General features: G+C 33.1%; 1 protein-coding gene across 2 annotated transcripts in view; it reads right to left on the reverse strand.

Moving 5' to 3' along the window:
* Positions 1 to 273: 273 nt before the first annotated feature.
* LOC110991764 (glutamate receptor-interacting protein 2) overlaps positions 274 to 16607 on the reverse strand; it is a 169016-nt gene continuing 152682 nt past the window's right edge. For both annotated transcript variants that reach the window (XM_045631613.1, XM_022257251.2), the window contains 10 exons: positions 16399 to 16555; positions 15042 to 15268; positions 14216 to 14361; positions 13461 to 13788; positions 11298 to 11453; positions 10482 to 10610; positions 9387 to 9866; positions 8149 to 8348; positions 4804 to 4911; positions 274 to 2026 (listed from right to left, as the gene is read on the reverse strand). In XM_045631613.1, coding sequence (XP_045487569.1) covers positions 1949 to 2026; positions 4804 to 4911; positions 8149 to 8348; positions 9387 to 9866; positions 10482 to 10610; positions 11298 to 11453; positions 13461 to 13788; positions 14216 to 14361; positions 15042 to 15268; positions 16399 to 16555 — 2009 coding nt within the window. In that variant the 3' untranslated portion in view covers positions 274 to 1948. The remainder of the gene's footprint in view (positions 2027 to 4803; positions 4912 to 8148; positions 8349 to 9386; positions 9867 to 10481; positions 10611 to 11297; positions 11454 to 13460; positions 13789 to 14215; positions 14362 to 15041; positions 15269 to 16398; positions 16556 to 16607) is intronic.

Below are 16607 nucleotides of genomic sequence, written 5' to 3' on the forward strand. Positions count from 1 at the left end.
TTTATCTCCCGCAATAATTTAATAATAATAATAATCAGTGGCGCTATAACCTCTTTAGGTCTTGGCCTCACATTTTTGAATCTGTTTCATGATCATTTTTTTAAATCAAATAGGCGAGTAGGTGATCAGCCTGTAGATGCTGAGACACATCGTCGACTTTTTTTGGGTCTAAGACTTGTCGGTTTCCTCACGATGTTTTCCTTCACCGTTCGAGCAAATGTTAAATGCGCACATAGAAATAAATTCCATTGGTGCACTGCCGGGGATCGAACCTACGACCTTAGGTATGAGAGTCGCACGCTGAAGCCACTAGGCCAACACTGCTCTCCCGCAATAATTTGCACACATAAAAAATGATCATGACTTGAGAGACTATTTTGCTAGCACAACCCCATGATACAAAACACAGGACTTTTTCTTCCATATTTTACAGCAATTACATCATCCAATTTCCTTGTCGCGTTTCTATTTTGAAAAATATAGCGCAATACAATTCAAAATGATATATTTTTGGGAGATTTCAGCAGCAAAGATAGTCTGTTGGCTTTTATCCAAACCGAAATGCAGTCGACGATATCTGGTAAAGCTAATTTATAAAAAGCTATTGTTTCAATTCTGAATTTTATAAAACGTTACAAATTTCAATACAGATCGAACAGTTTTCCATTTAAATCGAATATTTCTTGCGGTTGCTTAGTTTACTAAATACATACTTATATAGCAGTAATTATTGTATTGGCATACATAATATACGTACGTTTTATATATGTCGCAGCCTAGCCGTTTAACTAGCGGCCTGAAATTTGATTGAACATTGCCAGACAGTTGATTAAACAGCTAGGCAAATGACCAAGTCATCGATGACGTTTCATTACTTGCCTAGCCTGTTAATTAAAATTTACTTCCACTTTCTGATACTCTCAAACTTGAAACGAAACTCTTCCAACTGTCAATATGGTGTCGGCAAACCACAACGTTGATGGTGTTTTCCAAAGTTTCATGAAAAACAACAAGTACAATGGAAAACTGTTGTGACAATTATCATGTGAATTTGACTCAAGCAATTTAATTTAAAAGAAAGATTCCTATCACTCACTCACATTACTCATTACATAAGGTCTAAGCTGCCGAATGTCTGCCTCGCTCGACCTAACCACGCCTGACATTCATAAAGAGACAGACTTTGGAATATCACATTTCTGCGTCTATTTCATTGCTATTCATGAGTCAGGTTATCTGAGATAATTGTTTTACCCAAAATCGAATTCAATCTCTTACGTGGGTAAAGCATTTTATTATTAACACTTATTTGTTTTAGTTTTTCTTTACTAGAAGATCGCTTTTTAGCGATAAGGCAACCGCTTTTATTTTAATGTAATGATTTTTAAAAATATTTGAACAAAATTAAAAGAGATTTCAGAAGTGTAATTGTTATCCAACCAATTTAAGACATTTTGCAATTATCTAATATAATATTTATATTTAATTCTATACAATAATCTTATATACTATAACCACCACATAAGCTCAATACTGCACAATATACACAGCTATATTTGAGCGCTTAATTATTTATACAATGACTGTTCATAGCTATAGAACAATCATGACATAAGAAAATTTAGACGTAAATAATATTTTGCTTATACAAAACGTTGCTAATTTTTGTCAATCTTGTAAAACCTATAACAGTGTTAATCTCTTCAAAGATAATTATAATAGATAAGTAAGCGGGAATTGAATTAAATCGCTATTCTATTACGCCAGTGAGGTATTTTTATAACAATTTCTCAACAATTTGGTATCCAATATTCTTTTTCAAGTTATATTTTCACAGCTGAAAACGTTCACTCTGCTAGCGCTGATGATGCTGCTTTAATGTTGCCATGGCAACCATACAAACTATTCCTTAGATTTTAGTGTTCCTGCACTAGAAACGGGTTATGCACTAAATAGTCTTAGTCACAATACTGCTGGGACTTTCACTGGGACTCGAACTGTCATCTAGACGAATGTTCCTTAAATCCTGTAACAAAACAAAAAGAAAAACTTAGTCTTTTAAGATTTACCTTTGAATTTATTTGTTATTAGTTTTTATTTATTTTATGGAAACAAGACAAATACAGAAAAAAAAGTTAAAACATAAAATAAACACATTGGATGTATCCACAAAAGGTTTAACTAATAAAAATATGAATACACAGTAAAACAAAACAAAACATGACAACACAAAATGTATAAATCCGGACAACGAAAATTATACCTCTAGCTATATAACAGTTGTTTTAAATTATTTTTAAATGAAGCAGTACAGGAGTGCGTAAAAGGGTCAATGTTTTTGACAGAATCTAAAGCAGAACACATCCTGTGAAGAGGCTCGCGGAACCCAATGTTGGTTCTGGGAGTCGGAAGGTTAAAAGTTCTGTGTGAGCGTAGAGACCTGGTATTGAATGTTATGAGTTGAAGAAGATCTCATCAAGTTATTTCATATACGCATATTTTTCTTACTATTTTATATGTAATGTATCGAAGTAAAAATAAACAAAAGCTGTTAGCCACAGAAGGCTGCTTTATTTGTGTATAAAAAAAATATTGTCTATGAAATCTGACGTCAAGCCCATAAATAAACCCATTAATTTTTTACTACTTATTTAATTAAGTAAAGTTTTATATTTTTATCGAAAAAAAAAAAACAATCTTGTTCAATATTTTTTTGTAACACGTATAAATTAGTAACGAAATACAAATAATGTTTAACTTAATAGAATTTGTTTACATAAAAATCAGGGAATAAAAAAATAATATCCGCAATCGAAATGACTGAGATCAAAACGATAACATCCCAATAATTGCTTTCCGAAATACGTTTGGCAATCGTACGTAAAAAGGTTTCTCTTTGAGAGGATATTAAATATTTTCCAACTTAGAACTAGCGCTGGTTTTGCACATACAATGCTATGTCATCCAAAAAGAAAGGGTTTTTACTTATGTTAATTTATTCTGTTGGATATGCAACGATTGTCAAATAATTATTTGCTACATCAGACGTTTCATAGCTCAGTCATCATACTTTATATGAATCAAATCATTTTCACAAAAGAAGAAAAATCTCTCTAAGAAAACAGCATCTTAGGATCTATTGATAAATAAATCCACAGTCATAAGTAGATTATAATGGAATAGATAGTGTCTGTCATGGCAGTTAATAGATATTTAAAACGAACCTACGGCCTAGGTTTTAAAAATACTGTTATTAATAAAAGTTCTCCCTTGCCTGGTCTATGAAAACCGAATCTGGCTTTTTACAGATTCGAAGGTCTAGTGGTCAGAGAGCAATGAAGCGAAGCATCCTAAAAATTAAAAAGATTCACAACAACTTTCACAACATATGATTTTTGAACTTATGAAATAACTAAACCCGACGTAGACTAACTGTATAAAAATAAAACTGATCAATCTGATTTGTAATTTTAATAGTATAGAGAGGATGTGGCATTATTATTATTACTATGTCCGTCTCGCGTTAACCATGATTGCTGTAAAGAGCCTGAAACTTTTAATAAATTCACATTTATACGCGAAATATCGCGTAGTTGTATTGAGAATACTCAACATGGGGTGAAAACATATCCCAAAAGACGCAACGATTGTAATAACTGCCGCATTATCTATTTTATAGAACTGAGATATAAAAACAGGGTACTAGAATAAATAAAGTTCTATCTGACGTCAGACTTATTTTATTACTATATAGATAGGGTTTCTTTATGTATATTTAATTAAGCTAAACGGAACTATCAAAAAACATATTTAATAGATTGTATTCTTAAGATTTCTAAATTATTGAACTGACTGCTGCGTGAATATATACTTCCAGTTTTAGTATTTCAATTTGCTGATATCAGGGAAAAGGAGGCAACCAAAGTACGATTCAGAATTTGAAATTCGTGCAAACTATATAATATATATAATTTTCGTATATTAAAACATTTTTTCAGACAACAGTCACACTTAGCACTAGTTGTAACACTCATTGTTAAAAGCTAATAATTTTCTAAGTTTTAAAGGTGTCTAAACAAATATACAGTTGTGTTGTGTTCTTGTTTTACGTAAAACATCAAATTAGGTTCCAATAGACAGATAATTTCTTTGTACAAACATTTTTCATTTACATCGTTGTATACGTACTTAATAATTAAAACCGGACGCCTGTAAAATATTGCAACGTTGATAAATCCATAGCTTTTTTAAATTGCCGTATTTTCGGGTGTCACGTAATATTTAATCAAAATACGTACAGTTCCAATCTGTTTATTGATTCACCATAATTGCACAAATCATTGTATGTAACAATAAAATTTCGTGTAATATTTTGCGTGATAAACAAAAAATTCTTTTTTAGGCTTCAGATTTTTTAGGTTGTGTATTTATATTGTCTATTAGGTAGGTAATATCAATGGAGTAAAAACGTGGACTACCTTGGCTCGGGAAAGCAAAGGATTGATGCTAATGAGATGTGGAGCTGGAGACGGATGCTAAGAATAACATGGACTGTGAACGTGGACTCACACCAAAACATCGATCACATCTCATCTCCGTATACGGATTTGACTGTTTAATTCAGTAAATAGCTGCAATTTAAGGCGCCATTAAAAATTAAAGCGATTGTGTTTTAATCAAATTTTATTTCTAAAATTCAATAATGCATACTGCACTGCCTAGATTGGAACACGACTTTTTGGTTAAGAGCATACTTAAGCCCAACTCGGCATCTAAATGCGTAATTAAATTAAATAATCTTACCCGTGAAGTTGCTAGCCGTTGCACGACAATTTCTAATCGGTCACCCGCAGAGGCAATCAAAGGCACAGTCAAGCAGCAGTCATAGTCCACCGTTCGTGTACCATTAACCTATTAAAAAAATAATTAATCAAATAATTATGACAGTTTCTCGAAGCTTGCGTATAATCCTAAAAAAGTTTGCTGGTCATATTAATAACTTTACTATTTTAATTTAGTTAGTTGTAGATATAAATACTACTCCTAATTTAAAAAAAAACAGTGGCACTACAATATTTTTTAGGTCTAGGCCTCAGCTTTCTATATCTGTTTTATGATTATTTATCAATCTAATAGTTAAATAGGTGATCAGATTTCTAGTTCTAAGGCAAGCCGGTTTACCTCACGATGTTTTCCTTCACCATTCGAGCAAATGTTAAATACGCAAATAGACACAAAGTCCAAAGCCGGGAATCGAACCTACGACTATATTGTAAAACTGCTCTATTTAAATTGAAACGTACTGGTAATATCTCTTATTATAAATATCTCGTGAATTGTTGGCGCTGTATAATTAAGTTTTTAGCTTGTTAACAGAAATATAAGTGTATTTTCATTTGAGAGATAATTAAAAGCAATATTGCTGGCAGTTCAGGGCCTTACGAAGTACCCTCATAACTCGAACGTCAACTATGGTGATTGGTTTGCTATATTCATTATCATATGACACATAAACACTTCAAACGTTTATAACAGAATAGATAAAGAACACTTTTATATATAGTAGTAGAGTTTGAGGTCGAGTATTTTAGATATTTCATAAAAGACTCCCATTGATAAAGACTATGGGACGGAGTTTAGCGAACACGGTTGTTTAAAACCGTACGAAATATTAACCTGAAGTTCAGTCATTAATAGTTGCCGGTAGGGCATAAAATAATTATTATAATATATATTATAATATAAACTATAGTAATAATTAAAAATAATTATTACTATAGTTTATTACGATTTAAATGATCATCAGTAATATCCACTGAAATAAAAAGTTTTTATTTTAATATAACGTAGCCAAATAGGGTCTCTGAGGTCATAGGTTCGAGCCCCGGCTGTGCGCCAATGAACTTTCTTTCTCTTTGCGCATTTAAAATTTTCTCTGACGGTGAAGGAAAACATCATGAGAAAACTGGCTTGCCTTAGACCTACAAATGTCGTCTGCGTGTTAGACATAGGCTGGTTACTTGCCTATTAGATTAACATATTATCATGAAACAAATACAGAAGGCTCACACATACTTTATGTAATCAAAACCGCAACAATTTCTTGACCACAAAACTATGTTTTCATTCTTTACCATTTTTTTAAATAAAACGATATTTTTAACAACTACAAAGTTCACATATAAAAAATATTGCTTTAATATTTTAAAAAGGCTTTTTGCAGTATTCATTTCCGATAGGAGCAAAGATTATTTTCACTTAATAAATATAATTCAGGTCATGAAAAAACGATTGATATAATTAATAACGGCTGACGAGTCATGGAAAAATAAAGCAACAAATTCAACGCATTAATTATTGAAGATTAATTATATTATTGATATTAAAAATGCGTATTTATATTTAAATGTTATGGCATAGTAGCGAACCAGCAGGCCTAGACAAATGGACATCTAATATCGTAAACGAAAGTAGAATAGAATTAAAATGTATGGGAATGACATTTGTCACGTCATCTACCTTATCGCAAATACAGCGATCGTTTTATTTCGCAGCCAAGTGGCATAGTTCTGTCATGATTCGATTATCGCATTGGATAAACGAAACGCGTCGTTCGCTACGCCATACAATTCTTAGCCAAATGGCACATTTTGACAGGTAATGTAAGCATCAATCGTATCGATTAAGCGATGACAAATCGTCCGCTAGGACCCTGTAGATAACCACAAAAATGGCGGTTGTTTAGTCAGCTGTATATATATTATTGGTAAACCAAACCATCTCTTTATATTTTTTTTTAAGAATTTATAGGTACCTTCGTGGTAGGTATATTCAAGAGTAAATAATAAATAAATAAAAATGTTTTTCCAAAACCAAATCATCTCTATATTATTTTAAAGAATTTGTACATAATACATAAGACTAAATAATAACTAAAATCGGTTCTTTTTCAAAATCAAACCATTCATATGTATTTTAACCTTCTCAGCGCCAAAGTCTGATGGGTTGCCATAACAATTACTGTAAAATCACCCGATTTAAAAAAAACTTATTTCGTTTGTTAAAATAAATACAACAAATACAATTTAAATAACAAATATAGAAACATAGACGGCTAAAATCATTACTCTTCCTTTTGGCTTTGCCGTAGTCGGGTAATAACAACAGAAACTAAACATTAGTCATTAGTTAAAAATTATCATATATGTAGCAATTGTCATGATAATAGCAACACCAAGATTGTGCTTGTCAACAGCTTATCAAAATGAACTGACAGCGCGCGAATATCGTGGTTTTTTCACATATCTATCGCATATCTAACGCAAATGGAAAACGATACAACGTTAACCGAACTTAGGTCCGTTTGGCTAGGCATCGATTTGCGTTCACGACAGATCGTGCGTATTATTCGATTGCGAAACGTTTGATAACGAATGCCACTTGTCTAGGGGGGCAGATCGCAAGCGGCGATTACGACGTGTCATATAATAAATAAAAGTACGTTGGTACTTTTTTACCTTACCTACTTTAAAAGTAGGTCTGGGCTTCATATTTCTGTATCTCTTATGTACCATCTAATATGCAAGTAGGTTATCAGGCTGTAGCACATGCCATCGACTTTCTGAGTCCAAGGCAAGCCGGTTTCCTTACGATGTTCTTCATTCATCCATTCGAGCGAATTTTAAATGCACACAATAAAAGTCCGTTGCATAGCTGGGGATCGAACCGACAACCTCAAGGATGAGAGTCGCAAGCCACTAGGCCAATACTGCTCATTTATACTGACTAATAAAACTATATTACACAAACACATTCACAAATTAATTTTGAATGAAAAAATGTCAACTTGGAGTATATGCATATAGCAGCAAATAATATAAGAATTGACCAAATAATATGACTAAGAATGTAAAATGTAAAATTCCTTTAGATAAATTTGCGCGCCATAGAATATAGAATATGCACTTACGATTCTACTAACTTACCCATTTTTGTACCACACACTTGCAATAAATTATTATTATTTATATGACTCTGTCTCTTATATGGATAGAAAGCATATAACGGACGGATGTAACTGGAGAAACAAGATTCGATTTCTAGCGAATTATTTTCAAAATATGTATTGTCCTCTGAATGACCACTGACCTGTAAAATCCTGTCATATGGACGTAACAGACCAACGATATCTGCTGGTCCACCTTTACGTATCCTATTGATGTAGACCCCCCTTTCATATAGACCATCGGAGACGGAGAATCCATAGTCATCGTATATAGCATCCTTATACAGTATGACGTGATGAACCGAACCCCGAGCTGGTGATAACGTATCGCTGCTGTAGAGACCTTGAATGTTTAATACTCATATTAGACTGAGGTCCCTAAAATATACCGATAAGGACAAGGCGAACCTAAATAAGAACCTACTAAAAAACCCCACGAGCTCTCTGGCATTGCACGTGTCCATGGGCGGCGGGATTATTTAACATGAAGTAGGGACATGGAATGACGAACGACTTAACATCAAGCCTAATGTGAAAAATCGGTGAACTTTCAGAAAATCGAACAGTAAATTGTATAAGAGTCCGATTACAATAATTAAGTAATAATTAAATCACTCAATATTTATTTTGTTAATTGGCAATAGCTTAAAAGGTCAGCTACGAAACATGATTTCACGCCAACATAACTTCCATAGTTACATATTACGTAGTATTGATTATGATACAATTAGATATCGTATTTCATAACCAATAGTTATTTGTGTATTATTCTAGTTGTGTGATCTGCCATATTAAATTACTTCAGTGGTCAATATGTGCCAAACAATATTGTGTACTCTACATTGATATCAGTTTCTATAAGCTGTCATGTTTTGTTAGTTTATACATAAAATTAATTTCTATGAAAAGCATTATAAATGATTGAACATTTATTGTATACGTATATATATTATATCATGTATTATCCCTTGTGCTAGCGATATTTCCTGGAATATTTAGAGTTACCAATTTAATAGAAATGGTGTTTTCGACCTAAAATCTATTTGGACTATTATGCTTTGTCTTTTAACATCTTTATCTTTGATTTATAAGTTTATATGTGACATTATTGCAATCAATGTTGACGCTTCGGTGGACGGAGAAATTGTGTTCAATTTGTGTACCATCACCACGTTTTTGTATTTATTAAAAAAAAATAAAAAAAACCGTAGTTTTTTTTAATTATTTTCTTATACATTTGTTTTCGACTGCATATTAATTAAATTGATTTACATAATTTAGGCAGCGAGATGTACTATTTCTATTTTTATAATTAATTATTAAATATTTGCGTAGTCATAACAATGCTATTTCTGAACAAAAATCTTGGGACAGCACATACCTGGAACATCGTTCTCATATATAGGGCTATTCGAAAATTGAAAGCTGGATCCAGCCATAGGTTTCAAAGGCGATTTCTGGGGCGTCGACACTGTATATATACCGTTGTAGTCGTTATCCCAGTTACGCCTGTTTGGGGAGACTATACTATAAGGACCCATCTGAACATAGTCACATTTGCATGACGACCTCTCCATGTTGTGCAGCTGGCAATCCTTCATATTCGAAGTTAAAATTTCAATTTGCTGAACATCATCCTCTCTTGTATTCGTTTTCTTCAAAGTCTCGGGAATAATGCACGTATTCTCGTAGTGAAACGTCTTGAGTGAATTATTGAGTGAATAATTTGGCAAGGGCAAGTCTTGAATGAACGAATTGAAGTTGGAGGCTAAAAGTTTATCTTCGTCTGTCGGTGAGTACGGCTGTTTATCTATTATTCGGGACTTGTCTGGTACGGCGTATTCTATTACTTCGGAATTGCCTGAAAATTGGATAAATGAGAAATGAAGGTGCGTGAGACATAACAAATAAATATAAACTTTTGTCACTCTATAATTTGCTGCTGCCAAGATCCTTTTTATATATTTAATAGATATAAAATTCGTTTACTAGATACTTACGAGACGTTTATTTAATATTTTTTAACAGTTCGTTACCTTAAACATACGTCATGTATAAAACAAGTTACTAGTTATGTTATTACTTAAGATTCGGCCTTATCGCTAATAAGTGATTTTTTCTATGTTACCTTTGCATGAAAAAAATTTCAACAGGTGCATAAAAAATTAAGAAAAAATACAAAATAATAATAGTACCTATTTAAGTGATTAATAATATAAAAATTTTGCCAGTTTCGGCGTAATTCTAAAATTTTCTAGGACAATTAAACACCTACAAAATCGACGACCTGATATTAAAATCATCCTTATGCCCACATTTACTCAGATGTTTGGTCACAATCCCATAACATATACAGTGTGTAAATAGATAAACAAATATATGGAGTAATCATATACAGGTACATGATCATCTATTAGGGTTTTACGAAGATGTTTCACTTCTCACATGTGTCAAAGTCAAAAAATCATATACTGACCACAATTACCACTTGTCCTGACGGGTGTATTCTGGTCCCAGGACTCCACAGCACTGTCGTTTGAGAGCCCTGGACTGGACGTGGAATGGCTGGAATCCCTTGCACTTGACTCACCGCAGTCCAAATGACCTATTAATACAGTATAAAATGGAAATATGATTTTTATTTATTAAAATGTTTCTATAAATGGTTATAAGAAAAATATTATAATTTTAATATAATTCCAAAATGGGCTTCACGTATTTAATTACGAAGTTGAATATGAATGAGAGAAATAATACCTTAAATACTTTTCCGATGAATCAGCAATATTGTAAATACTTTTTGTATAAAATTCCTGTCGGATTTTCTATTCCAGGAAAATTATATTGCGTGGAATTACGCGTGAACTTGTGTCCTTTAGCATGTTACATTTTATATTTTAGAACACAATAAGTATTTTATTTTTCAAAACATATAATGACAAACTAAAATTCAAATTCCAAATAATTAAAAAAAATCGAATAACAGCCTGAACAATCAAATTGCCTCAATGTGGCGCGTTCGCAGTCAGTGCAGTCTTACCAAACGTGGGGTTTGGTAAGACTGCTATAAACATTTGGAGGCCATATCTTCCAGAAGTCTTGTAAAGCGGAAGACTTCCAGCCATCAAGTTGATGGTGATGAAATTTTCTTTTGGCCTTGAGGAAAAAGATTGACTTTTAGGAAACGCCCCTATAGCGTATCGATTCGGAAATACCTCTCCTGGCAGCTGGTTCTATAAAGAAAGTACTGTCCGGCAGAAAATGCCTTAAAAAGCGCTATTACTATACTCACCAGTGACTTTTCTACACATTTGCAGCTGAATTCTTTGCCCACTTTGTTGTAACAACTTGATCGCTTCCGACAAAGGCTTGTTAAGGACGCTCTCACCATTTATGCTGAGCAGCTCATCTCCAATGGCCAGTTTCCCGCACTTTTCAGCCAGGCCACCTATAATTAGGAATTTCATAAAAATATGTCTAGTATTATCGAAGGAATTGTCGTTTTCACGTTTTTTTTATTTAGCATAGAAATTCGTACTTAAATATCAACTAGCTTATTATAAAACAGATTACACAACAAAATATTTTATAGTAGTTAGTTACTGTCATCATCATTTCATATTCATATTTAAATTTCGACCTTAATTGACAGTGAATACAGAAATTATTTCCTATACAATTATATAAAATTTGCGGAAATGTTATAATTATATGGCATTTAATAAAAAAGACTGTGTGTTATGTACATGCGTTAGAAGTTATACTTCTTTAAATACTAGAATATACAACTTGAACTTTATTATCGATTTCCATGCCACCTAGCCCTAACTTTACTAATTAAAAAAAAATTTAAAAAATTTAAAAAAATGTAAAAATTCACTCTCATCATTTTACTCCATCGCGCCAAAAAAAGTATTACTTCAATAAATTAACACATTTCTCTAACCAACCAATCGTAATTCGTCATACAAAACTTCAAACTATATATAATGGAGATATTCCGATTTTTGGAAACATACCGACCACACATCAAAGCTACCCAAAAAATAGTATTATTCTAACGCTCTTTAACCACCAAAAACAAAATGTTCACTATCCATTCAAAACTGTACACATTCAATGCAACAACAATAGTGTAATTATAAAATGTAAGAGTTATATAGAAATTATTGTCCAATACCGTTAACAAGTCAAAAGAAAAAAACCATTTCTTCTTTTATCTTTTAATTTTTAATTCTGAGATACTGGTAACACTGTATACTACACCTACTGATTTTAATCCATGTCAATAGAGTAAGGTATGGGGCAATCATAGGTAATCAGAATGTCACACAACGTCAAACTTTTGGGTCTACGATAATTCAGCTCGATGATGTTATCCAATTAACAAGCTAATTTGATTATTACACGAACAAAATTCCTGTTTCGAAGTTAAATACAACCATATTATAAGATTTGATTTTTAACAGACAGTAACGGTCTCAGCTGATCCTAAGTGACACCGCCGTCCATGTACTTTCTCAATGCCAGAGGGCTCGTGTGCGTTGCCGGTCTTTTAAGAAATGGTACTTTCTATTATTGAAAATTTCTTTTCGAAAATACTTCAGCTTTACAGTTCACAAAACATTAGAACCGAAATCTAAATGATGATGATTTAGACAACGTTATAGCTTACAGCAAATTAATAAATATTGTCTTATGTTATATGTTATCGACTGGCCTTTGCCAGGACATACAACGACCACTAATTAAGTATTAAGTTATTTAAGCTATCGCGGAATATACTTTATAGGAGTATTAAGAACAGCCATAGCGCTAAATCACCTCCATTCATGACCCACATAGACACACTTATATACTCTTTAACACACACCATTATAAAACACAGCCGTATTGAGTACTATTTAGTTGAAAGTATTTAATATTTTTTTATGGATTATTTCCTTTTGTAAATGTTTGAACCTTTTTGTATTTTGTTTTCCATCTTTGGCTATATTTAGTTTTATTTATTTTTTGTTAAACATAATTTATGTTTGCTGTAAAGTTGCAACGCAATGTATACTTATGAACGTCAAAAAAGAAAATACATTGAATGCTTCTTATTTTACATTTACTGCCAGTTCTCAAATCAAGGGCGTAGAGGGGATGATTAGAACTGGCAATAAACTCTCCGCCACTCTTTTTCTTTTACACAGCATTTGAAATGAGATGCAACCAGTACACCATGTTCCACATGACATTATAAGTAATAAATAATAATAAAATAAATTACAAACAAAGATTTGTCCTCTATCAGCAGGAGGCATGGTGAAATAGGAGCGCACACTTACATTCTCGTGGGAACAACACGCAAAGACATAGTCACAACTAACATCACCACATACACGAATTCAAGTAAGGCCAGTCACCACAAGTAGCACCAGTATGGAGAATTACGAAATAAATAAAAACGTACCTTCAATGAGTCCGCTCAATAGTATAGGCTGCGTCACATCCTCGCTTCCAGCTATTGTTAATCCCAGTGGCCCACTGTCTGGTCTTATGATTTCCACCATGAAGACAGCGTCATGCCTGTCCTTTCCGCTATTATTAGGACTGTCAGTATGCCCAGAATCCTCTTCACTGTGTATAACGGCTTTTGTTTCCACGCAACTAAAGCTTTGCAATGTGAGTTTTGCATTTTGCTTGTGTATGTTCGCCCAGTCGTCGGTCAAATCGCGTTTGCGGATTTTTAATGTTATTATATCTTCAGGTGAGTTTTGAAGGATGTTGAACGCTGTGTCCTGATAAATAATATTTTTTTTATAGAACAGGAGGCAAACGGGCAGGAGGCTCACCTAATGTTAAGTGATACCGCCGCCCATTTAATTTTAATAATGCTTTTTCGTGTTTCATAATGAATTTCACAACCCCTCTCTTCCCTTACATACAGTATGAATAATTAGTCAATTTTCACATTATTTGTAGTGATAAAATATCGCATTATTAAAATATAATATTACGTTATCAAATTAATATCAATTATAATGTTTTACACAAATGATCATTAATAGAATAATAAATTATTCCCAAAAGTAGTATATATGTTCTCGTATGATAAACAGATTAATTAATTCTATTCTAATTATGACCGTTAAAATTAATAGCAAAACATACAAACAGTATGTTTAAACTCAATTAATAAGTCAGTAGTTTTGATTAATATATTACCAGCGACAAATTATGTAAAGGCTGCCCATTTATTGCAAGGAGATGATCCCCTGGAGCCAACGCGCCACTTCGATGGGCCACTGAACCTGGTTTGATATCTGATATCACCATTGGTTCCTCATTACTTAATAGCTTCTGTTTGCAACCTATAAAAATGGTTATTATTCAGAACACAGTAAATAAAATGAATAATACAACGCGCAGAGGTGATGAGAACTTAGAAAAAATTATCGAAGTTGGTAATACAGAAGGACGTATAGACTAAGCCGCTTAGCAAGCAGATGGACCGATCAAGTGAAAGACGCATCATCCTCATCGAACACTGTCATAAGAGCTGGACAGAAACCGGTGGAAACAGATAATCCGCTCCAGATGTTTTCTCACTGACCACAACTCTCAGCCATGAGCTAGCGACTGAACAGGGAATGCATATGAAAAAATTAACTGACTTGAAAGGGAAACTGTAAGTGTAACCTGTATATTGAGTCATGAAATATGAAAAAAATTGATAATCTATTGACTTATGTGAATATATGTTTGACATTAAATTCTTGAAAACTCATATCATGATGCTTTAATAAAAATGAGGCATAATAATTTAGAGAACGGTCCAAGATTGAAAATCACTTCAAAAGCATTTGATATAAGTCCTCGCATTTCTAGTGATGTATATAACACATTGTTTATACACATTACTGTTTTGCAGAGACTTCAATCACTGTGATGATGTAACGCGCTAAGTCGTGGAACCTTCAATTACGATGTAGGTCTTGTTCTTCTACTTCTTCTCCAGCTTTCTTCTTGTCAAAGTATTTGGTTACATTACCTGTGATCGTAACTCCAAGTCCCGCCGTGGTCTTCGCAAGCTTTACAGTAAAGACTCCACTAGACGCCTCAATAGTATTGGGCATACTGAATTCAACGTTCAAGGTCAAGTATTTTGGGTTATGCGAATCATTTCTTCGCTGAAGGATTTCGTTTGCCACATCAAGAGTTAGATTCTCGTGACCGTTAATAGTCATCACACGATCCCGGACTTGGAGACATCCAGATCTGTAATAATATAATTAAATTATTAATTGTTCTAAATGTTTCATTAAGGTTCTGTCATAGTTTGGCGAATTGTCCGCGGGATATAACATGGGTATTATCTTTTGTTTTTTTTTTAAATGTAAAATTGTCTTTGAATGCGCTTGCTTGTTTTCTGTTTTTTATACATAATTTGTTAATCTATGTAATCTGTTTTGGCTTTCTGTATTGTATTAGTATTTTGTATAATAATATGTATTAAGTAAGCTGTTAGATTACTTATAATTAAATAAATAAATAAATTTCTCTCCAAAAGTTAATACAAGTACAAGATACAGTCTGTTCGGAAAGATAACCGGTGTGGTAGTTACGCAAACTGATATATTTTAAATACAAAACTAATTTTATGTTAAGTGAGAACTGTCCAGAGAAAACATAAGGAATTCCACTGCTTTATTGTTTTTACAAGAAACGACGGTCTAAATCGTGTAGTGCCGTTTACAACAAAGGGAGAAACAAAACTTTATTTACAACTTCTAAATAATATGCACACATAAAAAAATAATAAATCAAACAAGCAAGGAAAAAACATATATACGCGTACTTTTTTCATTCACGAAATTTATCAAAATAACAAAAAAATAGAACAGGTTAAACATAAATCCGACGGCTGATGGCTGACTGGCTGATGAAATATTGGGTACGTTTTGGTATACTAGTACAAAAAAGATACTAGCAAAATATAATATAGTAAAAATAAAAATGCTGTAAGACTGATGATTTCTGGACCGAGAGAGTGAGTGCAATTGGCTGGAAGTGGCAAAGGGGGAGCCTGAAGTTTCTCTTTTCGGATGTCCTTGAGAAACGAGAGTAGAGTGGCCATAGAAAGGCCAGAATGGAGAAGATCGGAGGAGGCCTTTGCCACCTGGCAAACGGACACGCAAAAGTGGAAGAAAAAAACAATCTACGATTAAAAATAGTAATAATAATTAAAAAAATAAAATTAATAATAATAATAATGTTATGTCCGAGAAAAGGCTATTATATATATATACAATCCGGAACCAATTCAGGAACCGGTAATAAAACTTGTGGCAGCTAGAAGAAATAGCAAAACATACCACGAAAATGTTTGAATCTACTTAAAAACGAACCTGTAGGCCGGTGACTGTGGCGCAACATGTGACACGACCAATGTAGCGTTATCTTCGTGTACCAGGAGTCCGCTGCTCTGCCCCGGGGGCACTTCCAACTGTATGTTCAGAGATTCCGTTCTACACACGCCCATACTCATGTAGTTTTGCTGGTTGTCTGGAATAATATTATCTTTTATATATACAGCAAATCAATAAACCGTTTGAAG

The sequence above is a fragment of the Pieris rapae genome, chromosome 16, assembly GCF_905147795.1.
Source record: "Pieris rapae chromosome 16, ilPieRapa1.1, whole genome shotgun sequence".
Lineage (NCBI taxonomy): Eukaryota > Metazoa > Arthropoda > Insecta > Lepidoptera > Pieridae > Pieris > Pieris rapae.